General features: G+C 43.2%; 2 protein-coding genes across 2 annotated transcripts; both read right to left on the bottom strand.

The window, feature by feature from the left end:
* Positions 1–221: 221 nt before the first annotated feature.
* GPR135 (G protein-coupled receptor 135) lies at positions 222–9175 on the bottom strand. Its single transcript, XM_060174882.1, has 2 exons — positions 3387–9175; positions 222–2595 (listed from the first exon to the last, which is right to left on the bottom strand). The coding sequence occupies exon 1, from the start codon at positions 9031–9033 to the stop codon at positions 7543–7545; it is 1491 nt and encodes a 496-aa protein (XP_060030865.1). The 5' UTR covers positions 9034–9175; the 3' UTR covers positions 222–2595; positions 3387–7542.
* Positions 9176–11236: 2061 nt separating this feature from the next.
* Positions 11237–21894, bottom strand: L3HYPDH (trans-L-3-hydroxyproline dehydratase). Its single transcript, XM_007519256.3, has 5 exons — positions 21308–21894; positions 17543–17712; positions 13867–13989; positions 13640–13777; positions 11237–11845 (listed from the first exon to the last, which is right to left on the bottom strand). Exons 1-5 carry the CDS (start codon positions 21813–21815, stop codon positions 11720–11722), a joined length of 1065 nt encoding a protein of 354 aa, XP_007519318.1. The 5' UTR covers positions 21816–21894; the 3' UTR covers positions 11237–11719.
* Between the last annotated feature and the right edge of the window lie 35 nt (positions 21895–21929).

The following is a 21929-nucleotide window of genomic DNA, read 5'->3' as shown; positions in this document are numbered from 1 at the left end:
GCTACTGCCTGCAGGATTCCACAATTCTTGGCAGTCATTTCCCCCCCTTTTTTGATAGAGAGTGAGAGACAGAGAGATAGAGAGGGAAAGAGAGATACCTGAAGTATTGTTCCACTTACCCTTTGCAGGTGGGGACCAGAGACTTGGACTAGGTTTGCTTTACCAGATGAGCCACCATCTGCCACCTGTTTTGAAGCAGCAAACAAGACTAGAGAACCAAATATTTGGAAAAGAAGAAACTTTATTTACACTGGCAGGCTTGGTGTTTGATCTCTCCGAGAAGAGCACCAGCCCCCAGCCTTTGTTCTCTAGGGCATTTATACCTATAGGACAGGTCTAAGTTACTTGGTGCAATTTCACTGATGCATAGCAAGCAGGGGGTACAAAAATAGATTATTAGCAGTTGGCTTTTGCAGTTACACATACAGTCATACATGTCTTCATATACCTTCCTGTATAAGGCAATGGTATTCCCTTTGTCTACATTTAGCCTGGCCTTCCTTTAGCTATTTGTTTCAATTTATTGTATTAACAAAATTAAGAAGTTTATTTTTTTAACACAAAATTAAGAAGTTTCAATGGTGGTTAGGAGACAGCATAGCTGAGGCACAGTGGTCCCAGGTTCAATTCCCAGCACCACCATACACCAGAGCTGAGCGGTGCTCTAGCCTCTGCCTCTCTCTCTCTCTCTCTCTCTCTTCTCTCTCTTACTCTCTATTCCTCTCTCACCATCTCTGTATTTTTCTATATCTCTTCTCTGTATTTTTCTATATCATTAAAAAAATTCTAAAGAAGTTTTAAACTGTTAAAAATTATTTTTTAAACTTTTTAAAAAATTAATTTATTTATTTAAGAAAGGAGACATTAACAAAATCATAGGATGGGTGGGGGGGTACAACTCCACACAATTCCCGCCACCCAATCTCCATATCCCATCCCCTCCCTAATAGCTTTCCCATTCTCTATCCCTCTGGGAGCATGGACCCAGGGTCATTGTGGGTTGCAGAAGATAGGTATTTTTTAAACTTTATGCTGTAAAAATATTTTATTTTGGATAGAAACAAAGAGAAATAGAGGGGAGGGGGAGCTAGAGAGGGAAGGACATACCTTCACCACTGCTTCATAGCTTGTGAAGCTTCCCCTCTGTCAATGGAGACTGGGGGCTTAAGCCCAGGTCCTTGTGCACTGTAACATGCGCTTAACCAGGTGTTCCATAGCCTGGCCCCCTTAAAAATCATTTTAAAAAAATAGTCGAAGGGGGAAGGCTGTGGCACACCTGGTTGAGTGTATACATTTCAGTGCTCAAGGATCCAGGTTCAAGTCCCTGGTCCCTACCTGCAAGGGGAAAGTTTCCCAAGCAGTGAAGCAGTACTGCAGATCTCTCTCTCTCTCTCTCTTTCCCACTATATCCCCCCTTCCCTCTTGATTTCTGTCAGTATCCAAAATAAATCAAATTAAAAATAAAAATAAAAACCTTTTAAAAATGAGAAAAAAAAGGTCCAAGACTGCATTATGGATATTGCAATCATCCTTAGTGCTGCTCAGATGGAGTAATAGCCCTGGGCATAGAGAGGGGTACTAAAATGGTCTGAATTAGAGCTGGGTCCTCTTGGATCCAATGGGTATAATCACACAGCAACCTGAAAATGTAACTAGAATAAGACTGTTAGATGCCTTACTAGGTACCAGTACAGATGAATGACCACTGAAGACAGATACTCACCAATATCTTGATGCTAAATCCCCAGAACCTGAATGCAAACATTTTCGGTTTTGGCCATATTATGGACTAGGTATTGGGGGGGGGGGATAATAATGGCTTATTTTGCATCATGAAAATGATGAACTGGGATTTAGATCAGTTATAAAAGTACAGGTAATTCTTTTGACAAATTTAGCTGAAGAGAACTAAATAAACTTTTTTGTTTGTTTTGTTTTGCTTTGTTGTTGTTTTATAGGAGAACTTAGAGTGTGTTCTAAGTGCTCATGGAAAGGGCTTGGTGCATCCTTCAAAGTTAAGTATATCACGGAAATAACAATAGATAGTAGGAAATTCCAGGGGCCAGGTGGTGGTACACATAGGTAAGCACCCAGATTACAGTGCACAAAGACCCAGGTTCAAGCCCCTGCTCCCCACCAGCAGGCAGGATAGCTTCATGAGTGGTGAAGGACTGCAGGTGTCTCTCTGCCTCTGTCTTCCCTCCCCTCTCAACTTCTGTCTCTATCCTATATATATGTGTGTAGTTAGTTAGTAAGAAATTCCAGACACTGGATCAGTATCCAGATTCTTTAGTATAGAGACAGATCTGAATAATGGCAAAAAACTAATTTAGTTCATTATACTTGGTGAATAAAATGTGAGGTACATATATTTGATGACATTCATGTTCTTAGTGAAACAGGCACAAGGTCATCTTCCAAGAGAAAAAAGTAAGTTAAAAGTTTGAGTGGATTCTGCACTACTGGTGGGAGTGCAAATTGGTCCAACTGTTATAAAATACAGCCTGGATATTCCTCAGAACACTAGAAATGGATCTACCCTATGACCCAGCAATTTCTCTCCTGGGGCTTTACCCTGAAAAAAAAAAAAACCAGCTATGCGTCTCCCAATCCAAACCAAATAATATTGCATCCGCCGATCACAACCTAACCAACACAACGATTGCCACCTCAACATGCTTCACCTCAGACTGTGTCCAGAGACTTCACGTGTGGAATGACAACCCTTCAGCTTCATTACTCGGGTGAGACCTTTCCTTTTATAGTATACTCTAATTTCATCTCAGGTAGTTCACTTTCTAACAAAGTCCCATAACCTAGATATACACCAGTTTCTGTGAGAGAGAGCTTATGTTCACAAATATCCATAAACTACTGCAAAATATATACCTGAAAGCAGAAGTACACTAGAGTTTGCAGTGAGTACCTCCCTAACACTTCCTCTCCACTATTCCAAGCTTGGGATCCATGATTGCTCAACAAATTGTTTGGCTTTGTATGTTAACTCTCTTTTCAATCACCAGGTTCCAGATGCCATCAGGATGCTGCCCAGGCTTCCCTGGATTGAAGACCCCACCAATGTGTCCTGGAGCTCAGCTTCCCCAGAGACACACCTTACTAGGGAAAGAGAGAGGCAGACTGGGAGTATGGACTGACCAGTCAACGCCCATGTTCAGCGGGGAAGCAATTACAGAAGCCAGACCTTCTACCTTCTGCAACCCTCAATGACCCTGGGTCCATGCTCCCAGAGGGCTAGAGAATGGGAAAGCTATCATGGGAGGGGGTGGGTTATGGAGATTGGGTGGTGGGAATTGTGTGGAGTTGTACCCCTCCTACCTTATGTTTTTGTTCATTAATCCTTTCTTAAATAAAAAATTTAAAAAAACAGCTATACGAAGAGATGTATATATGCCTATGTTCATAGCAGCACAATTTGTAGTTGAAAATTTAAAAGCAACTAAGATGTCCCGCAACAGATGAGTGGCTAAAATAAAAATAAAAATCTAGGAACCCTCCTGCATGGCTGGTGGGAATGTAAACTGGTCCAACCCCCTGTGGAAAGCAGCCTGGAGAACTCTCAGAAGTCTCGAAGTGGACCCACCCTATGACCCTGCAATTCCTCTTCTGGGGATATATCCTAAGAAACCGAACACACCCATCCAAAAAGATCTGCGTATACCTATGTTCACAGCAGCACAATTTGTAATAGCCAAAACCTGGAAGCAACTGAGGTGTTCAACAACAGATGAGTGGCTGAGCAAGTTGTGGTATATATACACAATGGGATACTACTCAGCTATTAAAAGTGGTGAATTCACCTTCTTCACCTCATTTTGGATGGAGCTTGAAGAAATCATGTTGTGAGATAAGTCAGAAAGAGAAGGATAAATATAGGATGATCTCAAAGACAGAAGTTGAAAAAAGCTGTCTATGGCTATACCACCCTGAACACGCCCAATCTCGTCTGATCTCAGAAGCTAAGCAGGGTTGGGCCTGGTTAGTACTTGGATGGGAAAAAAGCTACCATGACATCAACCTGACTTCCCTGGGCAGATGAACTCACCAATGTGTCCCGGAACCCCACCTAACCCAGAGCCCTGCCCCACTAGGGAAAGATAGAAACAGGCTGGGAGTATGGATCGACCTGTCAACACCCATGTTCAGCAGAGAAGACCTTCCACCCACCTTCTGTACCTCATAGAGATCTTTGGTCCATATTCCCAGAGGGATAAAGAATAGAGAAGCTTCCAATAGAGGGGATGGGATATAGCACTCTGATGGTAGGAATTATACCCCTCTTATGCCACAATCTTGTAGATCATTATTAAATCACTAATAAAAAAGTTAAAACATAAGTACAGAAGGAAAAATGCAAAGCAGAATTTGGACTGAGTTTGCTGTATTGCACCAAAGTAAAAGACTCTTGGGGGGGGGGGGGAGTCAGGTCCTGGAACATGATGGCAGAGGAGGACCTAGAGGGACTTGAATTGTTACTTGGAAAACTGAGAAATGTCACACATGTACAAACTATTGTATTTTACTGTTGGCTGTAAGCCATTAATCCCTCCAATAATGAAAAAAAAAAAATCCATGGCATATTTACATGATGGAATGCTACTCACCTTTTAAAAATTAAGTTATTTCCTTTGCATTATCTTGAATGGAACTTGAATACATCATATTAAGTGAGATAAGCCAAAAAGAGAAGGACACATACCAAATGATCTTACTTATAAGACTTATAAGAAGAGACAGGGAGGGTGAACACAAAGTGAAACATGGACTGAGTATTGTGTACTCAATTAGGCAATAAGCCCGCTTATGGCAAGTGGTGTGGTTTCTAATTTTAAGTAGTCTTTTCTTCCCTTTTCTCTTCTTTATTTTCTTTTCTGAGAAAGGGCAACCCAAGTAGGGAAATAAAAGTGGACAAAAACGATGATATCAGTGGTAGGTGATGATGATGTAAAGGGAGATGGTGGTGGTGGTGGCAGTGGTGACGGCAACAGAGGCCAGACAGGTTACAGAAGTAAATTCTGTTTCTATTACTAACTAGCTGTATAGCTCTGAATTAAAAACCAACAACCTCTTGATTCTTTCCCATTTTTGCCTATCATAAATCTTAGAAGCAATAACAAAATGGTCTATTCCTCAAGCCACATCTTTCCTAAAAATTCCTACCATTGAGTAGTTAGGGTAAGGATTTCTTTTCTGCCTTGAAGTCCTTCAAGCCACCACCTTGTCACTTCCAATCTCTGTTTCCTTTCCTCACCAGGCAGATTCATCCCAAGGGATGTTTATTTTTAAACCTTCCTTCAATTCTTCTCACACAATACCCTATTTTGCAATATATTTGCCTCTTTCCCCTAAGACCTCCAGCTCTCTTTCTGCCCTTTATTCACAGTTGCTGAATTACTATTTTATGATATTGGAAGGCCATATCACTTCTTTCTAAATCTCAGCCATGATTTCCATTTTCTCACAGTGCCTTTTTTTTTTGCCTTTCACAAGCAAATAATATAGATAAATTAAATGCTAGTTTAGCCTCATTGTCCACAGATGTTTTATAACTGCTATAAAAGACATTATCTCATCTATTTTGTACTATAAGGAATGCAGCAAAATATGTATAGATAACTTATAAACACCTGGTTGTGATATTGCCTTGAGAAAGGACAAAAACTAAGAAACATTTCACCCTAACACAAATCATGTATTTCCAGTGTTGAGCACAAAAATACTGATACATGTATCGCAAACAAAAATCAAATACTAGTAAATATCTTTACAAGAGGAAGATGGCCATTTCACATTGAAATTTTTATGACAGAGAATGCCACTTCATAACTAGCTTAACGTACTTAATCAACTAAGGCTATAAAATATGAAAGAAAGACAAGATGGAAGAAAGCCAAAAAAAAAAAACAACTCACAAATCTTTTAAAATTCCAAGTTAATGCCTTGAACCAGTGGCATGCAATGTGAAAAACTTTGCATACAAAAATCCCAAATTGTGCTTTTGAATTTTTTAAAAAGCAACTTTGAATTGCACATACATTTTCTGGACATACTTCCAAACTGATTTAAGTACCTCTCCGACTTTGTCTAAATTATTATCAATAATTCCCTCTTAGAGGAAAATATAATATTCTATTCAATTCAACTTTTTCTAATTAAGACTAGGCAAGTCATGTCTACAAAATGTTGATCATTTTTTAAACAAATAAACTTCCAAAAGGAGGAGAGTATAAATTTTGAACCTGGGACTTCAGAGCCTCAGGCACTAGTCTCTTTGCATAACTATTATGCTTTCTATCCCTGTGGAAAGGGTAAATTTTCTTGGAAAACTCTATGCTAATTCCAAGAAAGCAGCCACTTTTCAAAATACTTGCAGAATTCTACTTTTAGAAGTCCTCTTTAGAATCTTCTTCATTTAGTTAAAAAATTATGTAGGAAAGTCAGTTGCATTACTGTGCAGAGCTCTTTTTTCACTGATATAAATAAGAAGCATCACTCACCTGATTCAATCCGCATGACTTCAAATTATACTTTTGGGTGCATCCAAAATCAGATTTAATTCAAAAGATTGCCTTACTATGAAAATTACTTTTTTAAAGCAAAACTTTCTGAAAGCAACTTTCCCACATAGAAACAAAAGTAGCTGGTTAGTTGCCTCAAAGCTCTCCTAAAGGGAGCCGACCTCTGTGTGTGTGGGGGGGGGGGAGGGGGGGTCAGGTGTACCAATGAGTTGGGAGTAGAACAGGGGTCATTAAATTCTAACTGTATTCTAGGAATACTTTTAAAAGTAGTCCTATTTCTGGACCAGAGATAAAGCTCAGTGGCAAAGCACATGCCTCGCCTATAGTAGGACCCAAATTAGATGTTTGGCAGTTCCCCTTGCTCCCTGCAAACCACATATATTCATTCACATTTCTGTTGACCTTTCAGGTGTGTACCCTTTGATTTTATCTAGTAACCACATTTTCAAACTCCCAACGGGTTTTTCATGGGGAATGAACTTTAAATTTCCTATGCAGGCCATTTGGAGGGAGAAGGGAAGTGCACTGAAATGTACAAGAATTTTTTCGCTCTCCAAATAAGTACCCAAAGCATGTGTCAGAAATGCAGAGTTCTAGAGATCATAATTTTGTTGAGTGCTGGTGATTTAGAGAGGCCTTCAAGCAATTCTTTGGAACAAACACTGGTTGTATTCAATGAAATGTTTTCATTTGTTTCACAGTGCAATTGTTGTCATAAGAGCTTTTCAGTAATTGTAAATTTTATTTTTGTTGTTTCTTGGCACAGTTCACAATACTTGGTTGTCTGTGGTTCAATACTGTTACAAATTTTTGCATTTCACATTCCTTTTGGCACTTTTGAAGAAGGGGACATTGTCTTGTAATTTGGGGGAAGTGGTAGGCCTATCCCCGCCTCTTTTTTTTTTTTAATGTCCAGCTTTATGAAACAGGATTCTCTCCAGAATCCTCTATTATTTAACAAAGCAGATGAAATTTTGCCTTCACAAGCTGTGCACCCTAAACTCGCTTAGAAGGTGGTGTCCCCGGTTTCAGATTTAGACTGTTTGCCCACTGCTGTCACAGGGTCCGGTGGCCCCTCTCGACAGAAAAGCACAACTGGATTTTTTCGAGCCCACATAGCCACGTCTCCTCCCGCCCAGCTGGTCGCGTTGGAAGAGGACATCCTGCTGCAGACTGCCAGCCGGTTGGCATAGCGGTTCCGAAGGCGGCTGCGACTTTTGCTCTGTAGCCCTGGGCCGCGGTTGGGCAAGAAAGCATCCACGTTTCTAGTCCGGTAGCCCTCTTCTCGGTTGCGCCCTAGGAGCATCGAAATGTTGGGGTTGCGGATGGCATAAATGACAGGGTTGATGGCCCCATTAGCCCAGGTGAGCCACACAGCCACCACGTTAAGAAGCGAGGGGGCCTGCGTGGTCTGGGCCTGCCGGGCGGCGGCCAGCAGCACCACGAAGCAGTAGGGGCCCCAGCAGCAGATGACCAGGACGATCATGATGAGCACGGTGGTGGGGGTGCGCACCTCGCTGAAGAAGCGCAGCACGCGCGCATAGGTGGTCAGGGGCCGCACGCGCACGTCCGAGAGCCGCACGGTCTTGCAGATGTGGTAGTGGCAGAAGCACATGAGCAGGAAGGGCAGCAGGTAGCAGGCCAGCACCAGCCCCACGCTGTAGGCCGCGCCCACCTGCGCCGGGTCCGGGGAGGTCCGGTACAGGCAGCCGTGGAAGCTCTGGAAGCCCGGCGCCGCCGGCAGCTCCCTGGGCACCCGGAGCAGCTCCCAGGGCAACGAGAAGCCCAGGGCCGCCAGCCAGGCGCCTGCCAGCAGCTGCAACGCGCGGCGGCGGCCGATCTTCTCCCGCGGCGGCCGCACGATGGCGCAGTAGCGGTCTAGCGAGATGAGGGCCACGCTGAGCGTGGACACGATGCCGAAGCACGAGCTGAAGAAGCGGCTGGCGGCGCAGAAGCCGCGCCAGGGCCCCGCGGCGGCGGCGGGCACCGCGCCCCCGGGCGGCGTGAAGAGGTCCAGGAAGGCGGCGGGCAGGCAGAGCAGCGCCGTGAGCAGGTCCGACAGGGACAGCGACAGGATGAAGGCGTTGGTGACGGTGCGGAGCTGCCGGTGCTTCACGATCACGCCCATCACGGCGCAGTTGCCGAGGCTAGACAGCAGGAAGATGAGCAGGAGGACCAGAGCCTGGGCCGCCACCGCCGCCCCGTGCGACAGGAGCGGCGCCGCCTCGGGCCCCAGCGGCGGGCTCCCCGCCGGCCCCGCCAGCCCGTGCCCGCCGCCGCCGGAGGCGCCAGCGCCGTCGCCCCAACTCCCGTCGCTCTGGTTCCCCAGCGCCGCGGCCGCCGCGGTCGCCACGGTGCTGAAGGAGAGCACGGCCGCCGCGGTGGCCGAGGAGGAAGTCCCGCCAGGGCCGCCGGCCGCGGAGGGGGCGCCGGGGGGTGGGCTGCCCAAGGCCGTGCTCACTGGAGGGCGGACCGGCGGCGGCGGCGGCTCCTCCATGGTTCCCCGCTGCGGCCGCGAGTCTGTTCATCCCGCTCGCTGGGGGGCGGCGGCCGCAAGCCAGAGGGCGGCTCGGGGCTGGCGCGAGGGGCCGCTGCCGGGGCTGCGGCTGGGCCACCCGGGTGGCCGTCGTCTGGGACCCGGCGGAGCTTTTGACTCGGGTTCCAGGCGTTGCCCAGGGAACCGCGTGTTTACGCAGGAGCGCGGGGCGGGCCGTGGGCGGGGCGCCCCGAGAGGAGCTGCCCCGCGCGGCCTCACTCCTCCCGCGGTTACCCAGCAAGGGCCCGGGCTTAGGAGCGTGCCAGGTGGACCTGCTCAGGGGTCACTGTGCGGTCAAAGAGGTTCTGTTCCTTGTCAAAAGGACTCGTTTGTACAAGGTGTACTCCCAAGGCCTTTTGTTGGGTACAGATGCCTTACAGAGAGGCCTTTGTAAAGAGGGACACTTTGCTTCCAGAGAATGTTTCTGATATTTGCAGGTAGGACAGAAATTTAGAATCTGACATGATCAAAGCTGCCCAAGATCTTAAACTTGAGGGGCACATGAATTTAAACCCAGTGTTCCCAAACTTGAGCTTGCAGCAGAATCAGCTAGAGGGCTTTTAAAAACGCAAATGTCGGGGGCTGGGCGGTGGCACAGCGAGTTGGTTAAGCGCACATGGCGCAAAGCGCAAGGACTGGCATAAGGATCCCAGTTCGAGCCCCCCGGCTCTCCACCTGCAGGGGGGTCACTTCACAAGTGGTGAAGCAGGTCTGCGGGCGTCTCTTTCTCTCCCCCTCTGTCTTCTCCTCTCTCAATTTCTCTCTGACCTATGCAACAATAACAGCGATGACAACAATAACAGCTACAACAAGCGCAACAACAAGGGCAATAAAAAAAAGTGTGATATATGCCCTCCAGGAGCAGTGGATTCGTAGTGCTGGCACAGAGCCCCAGCAATAACCCTGGAGGCAAAAAAAAACAACTATAAAAATGCAAATGTCTTGGGCCCAACCCCAAAGTTTCAGATTCAGTAGGTCTGGAGTGGTGTCTAAGATTTTGCATTCAAAGCTGCCAAGCAATGATCATGTTGCTGGTCCAAGGGCCAACCTTGCAGAACCACTGGTGTAGTGAGCTTGTAAAAATGCATTCCAGCACTGCTGCAGAAGGGCTCTTGATTCTGATGCAGGTGCTCTGGGAGTCAAGGATCACCGAGACAGGATGTCACCTCCTTTTTCTAGGACCTGAATCTCAGGGGGGAGAAACAGACGGATTGGCTCCTTACCCTGTTGGCAACTTTCACTAGCTTTTTGGAATGTGGTATGTTTTGAATCTAAGTGCTACCTTCAGGCAGCTACCACAAAAGCAGCTCAGATGCCTGGCTGGGATATGCAGAAGGACCTGACTGCCTAGGGAAACTGCATCTCTTATTCCTGGGCTTGGCCTCTAATGGGTGTGGAGTGTGTGATAAGCCCTTACAGAGAACTCCTAGATCCTCTAAAGCAGTGGTTCTCAAAGTTCAGAACCTGGAATAGCAGTATCAACACAGCTGGGAACTTGTTGGAGATGCAGGTTCTCAAGCCTCTTCACAAACCTATTGAATCTGCCACTCTAGGTGGCACAGGTTCCCCCAAGTGATTCTGATGCCTACTCAAGACTGAGAAGTACTGCGAGAAGTACTGTGAGAAGTACTCTCACAGTTCTTACAATCAATGATGTTAGTGCTTTGGGTACTTATTTATGCTACTGGAAATCAACAGCATGAATAGAAGTTCATTTAATATGGTAAACTAAGACTGGGTTTCTCAGCTTCAGCATTCTTGCTATTTTGAGCCAGATAATTATTTGTTGTGATGGCTACCATATGTATTGTAGGAGTTAGTAGTATCGCTAGTCTCTATAATACAAGACTTGAGTAGTGATAACAGAAATTGTCTTCAAACCCTGCCAAATGTCCCTTGGGGGCAATGGTGAGGTGTGACGGTGAGGTGGGAGAACAGCCTCAGCTGAGAATCACTGAGCTGAAACATATATCTCCATCTATTTGTTTCCATATATATGTATATATTTACACATACATTAGGTTAATTTCTTTAGCAAAGCTTTTTCTACATTAGCATTTCAGAAACAACAAGGATTCTAGCCCAAAGAGCCTTACAGTTTTAGGCAAACATAAATATAATTATGTCATAATTACTGTTATGTATATGAATGAAAATCTAAAGGTGACTTATTCTTCCATGGGTAATTGATTAAGAAAGACTTCACATGAAATGCCCCTGGACTTTCCTTCAGCCTCACCTCCCCAAAAAGAAAAGAATATTTGATGCATGTGTAAAGTCTGAAGGTTAGTGTCGAAATACTAGTGAGTTTGGCTTTGAACTAGAATTCAGAAAGATTTAAACAGCATCTGTTTAATGACAATAAATAAATTTTTTTTTCACTGAAATGCCATATCCTAGTGTTAAGTTTTGTATGTCTTAGAAGGAGAGGAAGTATAGTAGGAAAACACTGGACCTGGAATTAAAAGTTCTAGATTTGTCTGTTTTGTAGCAGTTATTATTTACAAGTAAATTTTCTTTAATTAAAAGTTATATCCAATTTTTCTGTCAGCCAACCTATTTCTAAAATAATGTGTTGTGGCTAGATCTATATCCATCGATGTCTACTTGTAGATAGAGATATACATACTCTAAGTAGTCACAGAAGTCACTTGAGAAGGAAACCATCCCTCAGCTGGTCATCTTCTTCTACTATGAAATTTGCTGTACCTGTGTAATGGGCTTGTCCGGATACCTCTACTATAACGGCTTTAAAATCTCCACACTTTGCCTCCTGGAAAAAAAAAAAAAAGGATGAAAGGAGTATATTAACAAAATACTGCACTCATTTGATATCTGACTTCAAAGTCATATTCTTGATTTGTATCATTTTAAAGAAATTTGGGAATCGTCCTAGAGGCAATGGAGCATTTTATTAAGAAAAGCAACCTGATCAGAATTGTGTTTTCAATAACTTTAGTTGTGAAATGGGGTTGGGGAAGGAGGAGGAGAGATTAAAAAAAAAAAAAACTCAACTCAGAAACTTAAAATGCAAGCTTAACAACTGATTCTAGGGTCATTAGGGTAGTTTTTAGTGAGAATGGAAAAGAAAAAGAGAGACTCTGGAATAGAATTAACAGACGTGGAGACTAATGCATGTGGGAGGTTGAAAATTGTAAGTTAAATATGACTATAGTTCTTAGCTATATGTTACCATTTACTAAGATAGGACTGAGGCAAGAAAGAGAAAGGGAAGGAGGAAGGGAGAAAAAGAAAGAGGAAGAGAGGACTTTTTAACAAGTTGTGTTTAGGAACCTGTAAGACAGTCATTTCTTTTTTAACTTTAAAAAATGTTATGTACTTACATATTGGATAGAGGCAAACAAAGACAAATCAATAGGAAAGGCAGGAAGAGAGAGAGGGAAAGAGAGACAACTGCAGCATTGCTTCATTACTCATGAAAATTCATGACAAATCAAGGAACTGAGGGCTTGAACCGTGGTCCTTGCACACTGTAAGACGTGCGCTCTACCAGGTGTGCTATCACTCAGCACCTACCTATTTTCTGAGATGGTTGTTCTAAGATGAGTAGTATAGTGAACACTTGAGAAGGCAAGTTTAGAGTCAGGAGCGAAGTATAAATGAGCATGATAGTTGAAGAAGTGTGGGAATCCTCAGTGGGTAGCTGAATGTTGAGGTGGGTGAAATTGTCCACCAGCATAAAATTGCAGATATGAGACCTCAAAAAGTTTTTTTTTAAGGATTTTCTTTTTTCTTTTATTTATTTATTTTCCTTTTTGTTGCCCTTGTTGTTTTTTACTGTTGTTGTAGTTATTGTTATTGATGTTGTCATTGTTGGACAGGACAGAGAGAAATCAAGGGAGGAGGGGAAGACAGAGAGGAGGAGAGAAAGATAGACACCTGTTGACCTGCTTCACCGCCTGTGACGCTACTCCCCCTGCAGGTGGGGAGCCGGGGACTCAAACCGGGACTCTTATGCCGGTCCTTGCGCTTCGAGCCGCCTGCGCTTAACCCGCTGCGCTACCACCCAACTCCTTAAAAGTTTTATTTCATTGTAGGTTATGCCAGTATTTTCTATTCAGGGATTAAAGTCATTTGTTCATTAGTATATTTGAAATTATAAATACACTCCTAGTTCACATAAACAACATAATTTTGTGAGATTTTGCCAAAAATTTGAATGAGAAAATGGCACTGCTTGAGATTTTTTCAAAACTCTTTACTGTCTGGGTTTATGGAAGATAGATTCTCTTATCTATTCCTACACTCAACCAATTGAGATTTTATACATCATGTAATCTCTGGAGAACCCCAATATATATTCCTGAGAGACTGAAAGTGAAAAGTAAATAACGTGTTAGCATTATGACTATAGCTTTGAACTTGTAGACACATGGAAACAAACTTGGGGCCCCCAGAGCATCCCAACGTACACTTTGAGAACTATAGCCTAGTTGAAGATTTTGCAGATTTGCCTTAAAATTCTCTTGGGAAAGTTGAGTGAAGAAATTTTTCTAACACCCAGTTCTGACCTCTTGAGTCCCAAAAGTAACAGAGCATAACTCACTCTCACAGCCTTCCCTGTGAATACTGAGCCTGTAGCACTGCTTTTAAAGGCTCTGGTCTGGTTCAGTTCTAGCAGGCCTTTGTGATACTGTAAGGCAATTCGAGCTGTCACTCCTGAGCCGGTAGGACTTCTGTCAACCTGTTTCAGAATAAGTGAAAATGAGAGTATTCAGAGCATTCCAGTTCTGTATTGCCTGGTTTTTATGCTAAACATTATAGTTTTAATACCTGTTCATCTGCAAACACACAGATATTGGTGGTTGGTTCTTCACTAAATGAATCTTTCCCATCTGTTAATATGGTTCCATATAAGAAGGCAAGATCTTCACTATCTGGATGATTAATTTTAACCTGCAAATTACAATAAATAAATAAATAAAAGTTGTCCACATATAGAATGTTTGCTTCAATGTCATCTATTAGATGAAGAAACGGTCTATTGGAAGTTACGATTCTTGTCATGTACTGGGTCTTTTCTAAGTGAATTGTCTGGCACATCCTTTCTACTATTTTTCCAGCTAAGGAAAGATGACTTCTTTTATACGCAAATGTACCCCCAGGAAACACACTCTATGCTGTACCAACCCTAGAATGGTCACTGGCTGTGGCTACTCAAACGAGAGGTCATATTCCCACTCTCAGTACCTTGGATGGGATTTAAAAAAAAATGAATATCTAGACCTGAATTTAACATCACTCTGATAGAGACTAGGAATTGGGAGGCATCGTGACCAAGTGGAAGTTGTAAGAAATTATATAAAAGCTATTATATAAGAAACAACTGGATAAAAAAAAAATTTATTGTAAAGGATGAAGTTAGTTGTTAATCGTGAAAAGTGGCAGATATTTGGAGAGAGATGCACATACTATGGTAAAGCATGGCCAGGTTCAGATACACAATGCTTTCTCTTTTCATGTAGTCTAGTTGTTGAACACTCTCTGGATATCTATACCTGAAAGTATGATTGAGATTACTATAACGCACCTTCACAGTTAAATATATTCCATACGCATTACCTATCACTTCAAGCAATTGAGCAGATTTGGTTTTCATTTAAGAGTTCAGAGCATCTGGGGGCCAAATGGCCATGCACCTGGTAGATTGCACATGTTACCATGCACAAGGACCTAGGTTCAAGCCCTTGGCTCCCACTTGTGGGGTTGAGTTGGTGGGGGAGGGAGCAGCAGGCACTTCACTAGAGTCTTCATTTCTATTTTCTCCTTCCTTTTCTTCCCTCTCAGTTTCTCTTTGTCCTATCAAATGAAAGAAGGGGAGAGGGTGTTGGGAGGAGGGGAGGCCCCTAGAAGTGGTGCATTCCTTGTACAGCACTGAGCTCCTGCAGTCAGCCTGGTGGCAGTAGGATCCATCTACAACCAAGTTAAAGAAGCCTGTTTACTGAATCTTTGTTCTTTTTCCATTTAAAGTCCCTATGGCCTACATCCATTATAAGTTACAAGTGTTCACAGGTATGTTTCCCCGAAGGGAGGGTCTGCTCTTCCTTGGGTTTCTAGTACCTAACATAGCATCTCACATAATCTTGATAAATACTAGTTAAGATAAATAATGGATAAAGTTGAATTAATATTAACACCATTCTCCCTCCAATGGCCTTTCCCTATATGTCCACACACAGAATGCATAGTCAGCAATCCACAAAGCAGTTCTACTGCCTCACTAATAGAAGTTGGTCTCATTTTTTTTTTCTCTGAATCCCTCCTACCTCAAAATCTAGCCTTTGCCAGCTTATGAAGAAAGTCAAACTTTAATAAAAAGTTTACAGTTACTCTTTTATTTAAAAGCAATGTCTTTTCTCCTTGATTTTATTAATAACAAAGCAAATTTATTTTATGGACAGCTCACATGACTGTCTGCTTAGTGGAACAGAAAATTGTTATACATTTAGTTCTTCAGAAACCACTCTGATAAATAATTCTACATACTGGTATTGACAGTCCTGGGATATTAGAAATTAGAACAAGGGTACAGTATATATTCTTATTTAAGTTATAAATTATGTTAAAGCCTCAATAATGTTAGACTCATAAATGGTTCTTTAAAAAGTGTACGGGAGTCAGGCGGTACGCTGCGAGTTAAACGCACGTGGCACAAAGCGCAAGTAAGGATCCCGGTTCAAGCCTCCAGCTCCCCACCTGCAGGGATGCATTGGATCGACCTTTTCGTGGTGCATCCCGTGAGTACCCATTCATTGGGGAAACTGACGATCCTTCCTAGCCGACTGAATCCACATGGATCCCAGTCACTTTCAAAGCCAGCAACAAGCAGCTCCTGACAGCTTTCAACCTGACCTGTTGACTGGCTACGGAAGAAGGGCAAACGCTAGAAGAAGGGGAGTCGCTTCACAGGCAGTGAAGCAGGTCTGTAGGTGTCTATCTTTCTCTCCCCCTCTCTCTCTTCCCCTCCTCTCTCCATTTCTCTCTATCCTATCCAACAACGACATCAATAACTACAACTATAAAAAGGGCAACAAAAGGGAATAAGTATTAAAAAAACATTTAAAAAGTGTACTAGAGACTATCTTTCACAGGTTATTTTTTATTTTGAATACTAGTAAAATTTTCTTATGCTGATACATTCAAATACTGTATATGGATTTTATTTTTTTATATTTACATTTACCTTTAATATATACATTAAAACTTTTTATTAGTTGATATTTACAAAATTACAAGATAACATGGCTATAATTCCACACCATTCCTTCCACCAGAGGTATGTGTTCATATGCACCTCCTGCAGAAACTACAATAATTCTCCTCAGGTCACAGATATGGGCTGACTATACATCTATATTTATGTATCTAAATATGTATCTTATAGGTCTCATATTTAAGGTAAAATTATGTAGGTGTCACTACTGTTATAAATTTAATAATATAGAGAAATACACTATAAAAGAGAAGCTAGTATAGATATATTAAAATTGATTTTATGAAATCTATGTTGTGAGTCATGTTAAATATGCATTATTTTCAATTATTGAAGAATTATCACAGATAGAAAAACACCAAATTAGGGGCAGGGGTAGATAGCATAATGGTTATGCAAAGAGACTCTCGTGCCTCAGACTCCAAAGTCTCAGGTTCAACCCCCATACCACCATAAACCAGAGCTGAGTAATGCTCTGGTTAAAAAAAAATTAAAAAAAACAAAACAACAAATCAGTAGTATGCCACATGATAATTCACTTTGTGTTTAAGTAACCATAAAATATTAGTACATAAAATGTTGTATTCTATTAAACTTGAATGGAAATGTAGAAATCTGAGAAATGTTACACATGTACAAACTATTGTATTTTACTGTTGACTATAAACCATTAATCCCCCAATAAAGAAAGTAAAAAAGAAATAAAATTAACAATAATTGTCATTGATTGAACACTTATTGTAGAATAGCCACTATTCTAAGTTCATTACATATGTTGGCTTTTAAAAAATATTTTATCTACTTATTTATTTTGGATAGAGAAATTGAGAGGAAAGGGAGAGACAGAGACACTTGTAGCACTGTTTCACAACTCATGAAGGTTCTCCCCTGCAGGTGGGGACTGGGAGCTTGAACCTGAGTCCTTCTACACTGTTATGTGTGTACTTTACCAGGTATGCCTCTGCCTCCTCCACCCAATGTTGGCTTATTTTTATAACATCCTAAAATTATTTCCATTTTTCAGGTAGGAAAAAAGGAACACACTGAGGTTATATAATTTAAAATTATAAAGGTTACAAATAACACGGCTAAAATTCCTTAGAACTCAAGATTAAACAGGTGCCTCCTTCTTAGCACTTAAATATATAGACATTAAATTTTCTAGAGATCTATCCTTTATATTCCCTCTATGCAAAAGAGTAGGGATTTTGTTATGACAGTAGTGACTGTACTGACCTGAGCTTTTACTGCTTCTGTTACTGTACTTGCTGCATCCACAAGGTCCCTTGTCTTTGCAGAATAAATATCAAGTCCTAACTTTTCAGCGCTAACAAAGGCATAAAATGCACCACCATAAGCAACATCCACTGCCACCTTCCCATGACCAGGAACATCCACCAGGAGATCTACAAAAGATTTGTTTCAAAGTAAATTTGATTTTAGCATTTAAACTGTAGTCACATTAAAAAAAAAAGTGTTTGGGGTAGCTTCTACCCATCATAAAAAGGAATGTAACAAAAGACCATTTTCAAATTCAGTAACAGGAAAATATTAAAATAATAGACCTTTAGGACTGGGAAAATATCAAAGCAGTTATGCCTAAGATCAGGGAGGTCCCAGGTCCAATCCCCATCATCACCATAAACCAGAGCTGAGCAATGCTGTGGTGAAAACTGTGAAGGAAAATGTAGCTCACCCTACTACTACTAACAATAGTTTAAAATGAGATTTGAGCCCCTATTTACAAATTGATTTTCTTCCGTTGTAATGTACAAAGTTTTTTTTCTTTATATAAACTATATGAGTGGAGGAGCTAGCATAATGGTAATGCAAACAGACACTCATGCCTGACTGAGGCTCTGAGGTCCCAGGTTCAATCCCCTGCTCCACCATAAGCCAGAGTTGAGTGGTGCTCTGGTATTTAAAAAAAAAAAACAAAAAAAAAAAAAACGAGAGAATTGCTTAAACTGTATGCAAACATTTTTTCCATTTCTTTTTTTAAAATTATTTTTATTTCCTTTTGTTGTCCTTTTTATTGTTATTGATGTCATCGTTGTTGTATAGGACAGAGAGAAATGGAGAGAGGAGGGGAAGACAGAGGGGGGGAGAAAGACACCTGCAGACCTGCTTCACCGCCTGTGAAGTGACTCTCCAGCAGGTGGGGAGGTGGGGGAGGGCTCGAACCCGGATCCTTCACGCGGGTTCTTGCGTTTTGCGCCACCTGCGTAACTACGCTACGGTCAGACTCCCCCCCCCTTTTTTTTTTTTCTATTTCATGGGAGTATCCTTCAGGTAAAACACTCAGAATAAATATCTGAAGTTTCACCTAAAATTCAGTTGTTTGGAATCTTGAAGCTGTGTATCCAAGAATGAGATTGGGTGATAACTGGGGATGCTGTTAAAACTGCTTTGCCCCAACAAGTCAGTAGTATTCCACTGTGAATATATACATCACAACTTTCTTACCCATTCATCTGTTGGTGGACACCTGGGCTGCTTCTAAATTTGGGCTAGTACCAGCTGTGCTGCTGTGAACATAGTTAATGCAGATCTTTCCCCATGGGTGTGTTTCCTTTGGGTAAAGATGAAGTTCCTTCACCTTATCTTGAGTGGAGCTTGTAAGAATCACATTGAGATAACCAAAAAGAGGATGAATAGTGGATGATTTCACTTGTAGGTGGACAGAAAAGAGAGAGAACGGGAGAGAGGGGAGAGAGGGAGAGACAGGGAGAGGGAGTGGGTAGTGAGAGAGGTGGAAAATGTCAAGTAAAATTTGGACTCAGTTTGGTGTTTTGTGCCAGGGCAAAGGGCTCTGATGAAGGGTGAGGGTTGGGGCTCTTGTGCATGACGGTAAAAATGAGCTTAAATTGGAGTGAGAGCATCTTGCAGACAGCTATCATGGTGAGATGAGAAATTGTACCCAGGTGTCACCAACTGTACTGTAATCCATTAATTCCCCAATAAAATAAAATAAAATAAACAAGACCTGCTTTGCCTCTTAACATTTCCCTCTGTCTACTACTAGGGTTGTCTCAAGGCAAACCAAGTAGGCAAGCTAGTTAAATATTTGAGAAAAAAAAATTAATATTTATTTATTTCCTTTTGTTGCCCTGGTTGTAGTTATTATTGTTATTGATGTTGTCGTTGTTGGATAGGACGGAGAGAAATGAAGAGAGAGAAGACAGAGAGGGAGAGAGAAAGACGCCTGCAGACCTGCTTCACCCACCGCCTGCAAACCTGCTTCACCCACTGCCCGAACCAGTCCTTGCGCTTTGCGCCTCGTGCGCTTAACCCCCTGCGCTACCGCCCGACACCCAATAGATGAGAATTTTTAAGATTCAATTTTCAAAATTTTTTTATATTTATTTTCCCTTTTGTTGCCCTTGTTTTGATTTTTTTGTTGTTGTAGTTATTATTGTTGTTGTAGTGTATGTCATCATTGTTAGATAGGATGAAGAGAAATGGAGAGAGGAGGGGAGACAGAGGGGGAGAGAAAGATAGACACCTGCAGACCTGCTTCACCACTTCTGAAGCAACTCCCCTGTAGGTGGGGAGCGGGGGGCTCGAACCGGGATCCTTACCCCGGTCCTTGGAGCTTCGCGCTATGTGTGCTTAACCCACTACACTACCGCCCGACTCCCTTTAAAATTCAGTTTTAAACATTAGTTCTTGCACCCCTCAAGTATCCTCTCAATCTAGATATACTATTTCCCTAAAAAAGAAACTGGTGTCAATTTCCCTAGAGTGTTTCAGTTGCCTGTAGGTGCTCTAAGACTGTAAACACGTAAGCTATTGCTGTATCAGTCATACTCAAACTAATCTTGAATCCAAATCCTCAAAGAGGATTAAGATGGAATTAACAATGATGTGTATGGCCTGAAGACTTTGAAGAAAGGGCACAATTAACCTTATTTTCTAGATTGACAAAGTTAGCTCCCAGTTTACCACCAGTTCTTCCTTGCTGACAGAGTCCACTGCTCCTGGCGGCCATTTTCCCTCATTTTATTGGATAGGACAGAGAGAAATAAAAAGAGGAGGGGGCGGTAGAAAGGGAGAGAGAATGATGGACACCTACAGATCTGCTTCCTGGCTTCTGAAGTGCCCCCTTGCAGGTGGAAAGCCTGGGGCTGGAACCGGGATCCTTGTGAGGGTCCTTGCACTTAGTACCATTTGCGCTTAGCAGTATGTGCCACCGCCTGGCCCCCCAAATCTCTTTATACTAAAGTTATAGAAATCTACATGTAGACTGTATATCAAAACCTTTTAAAGACTCTGAACACCAAGAGAATGCTAACCAAAATCCAGCAGTCTTCCACTCTAGGAATATACTTTCTAAAAATTTTTTTATGATAGGACAGAGAAATTGAGAGGGGAGAAAGAGGGAGAGAGGGAGAGAGACACCTGCAGCAATGCTTCACCACTTGTGAAACTTCTTCCCTGTATACTTTTAAAAAAAGTCTAAGTTACTTTGCATACTCCCCCCTCTCCTGCCAAAAAGTTCTTAGAGGAAGAAAGGAAAATAAGGGACAAAGAAAAAGAAAGAAGAAAGGAAGAAAGAGAAAGAAATATGGAAGGGAAGTAATTTAACTAAGGTTGCACAGCCTTAAGGGGCTGTTAGAACAGCAAGCATACTGAGTTTGCTTGTAATCCAGGTACATGAGCTGTTCTTTGCTCTTTCCTTAACCTAGCGGACCTTCTCCTATGCAGCTGTGAAACCTCTGTTAATGCTTGACCAGTGGAGGAGTGAGGAGCTGAGTAAGGGAAACAAAAATTCTGCATTCAAGAATCTAGAGAATAGATCCGTGGGACAAAATGCATGCACCACACAATTTCCCAAGGCTAGAATGTTGACAACTGCAGTGACTGAGATTTCTTTTTATTGATTGCAAAGGCTGGTGAGGTGGGTTAGTTGCGTGAGTTCCAGTCCCAAGAGATAGTTAGTGTAGTTAGTTGTGTCCAGGGCTGCAGTACTACCCGGAACGGGGAATCACTGCGGGTTACCTGTAGCCAATGCGAAGGCCGGGACGCTGTGGAAGCGCACCGGGCCGCGACTGCGGCCGCCCTCGCACTCCACGAAGGCGGCCACCAGCCCGCAGGGGCAGTGGATATTGACGCGGGTCTCGCGGGCTTCCGCCTCGGGCGCAGGCACGAGCCCAAAATCGAGCGCAAAGCGGCCCAGAGCCAGCACTGCGTGGCCGCACATGGAGCTGTAGCCCTCGTTGTGCAGGAACAGGACGCCCAGGTGCGCGTCTGGCAGCTCGCTCGGCACCAGCACCGCGCCGTACATGTCCCGGTGTCCCCGGGGCTCGAACATGAGCCGTCGCCGCACGTGGTCCAGGTGCTGGCGCATGTAGCGCCGCTTGGCCAACAGCGTGGGGCCGACCACCTCCGGACACCCCGTCAGCACAATGCGCAGGGGCTCGCCGCCCGTGTGCATGTCCACCACTGACAGCGCCGGAGTCCTCGGGTCGTGCGGGGGTAGCCCGCACACAGGCAGCGCGCTCTCCATTGCTGGCGACTGGGATCTCCGCGATGGCAGCTGGGTGCGCGCCTGGGGGGTTACGAGCGCGAGGGAGGACCTGCAGCAGCCCAAGGGGCGGGGCCTGCGGCCCTAGACCTGGAA

The sequence above is a fragment of the Erinaceus europaeus genome, chromosome 16, assembly GCF_950295315.1.
Source record: "Erinaceus europaeus chromosome 16, mEriEur2.1, whole genome shotgun sequence".
In the NCBI taxonomy this organism is placed as follows: Eukaryota; Metazoa; Chordata; class Mammalia; order Eulipotyphla; family Erinaceidae; genus Erinaceus; species Erinaceus europaeus.
The sequence above is the reverse complement of the archived record's forward strand: the minus strand, read 5'-3'. Positions and strand labels throughout refer to the sequence as shown.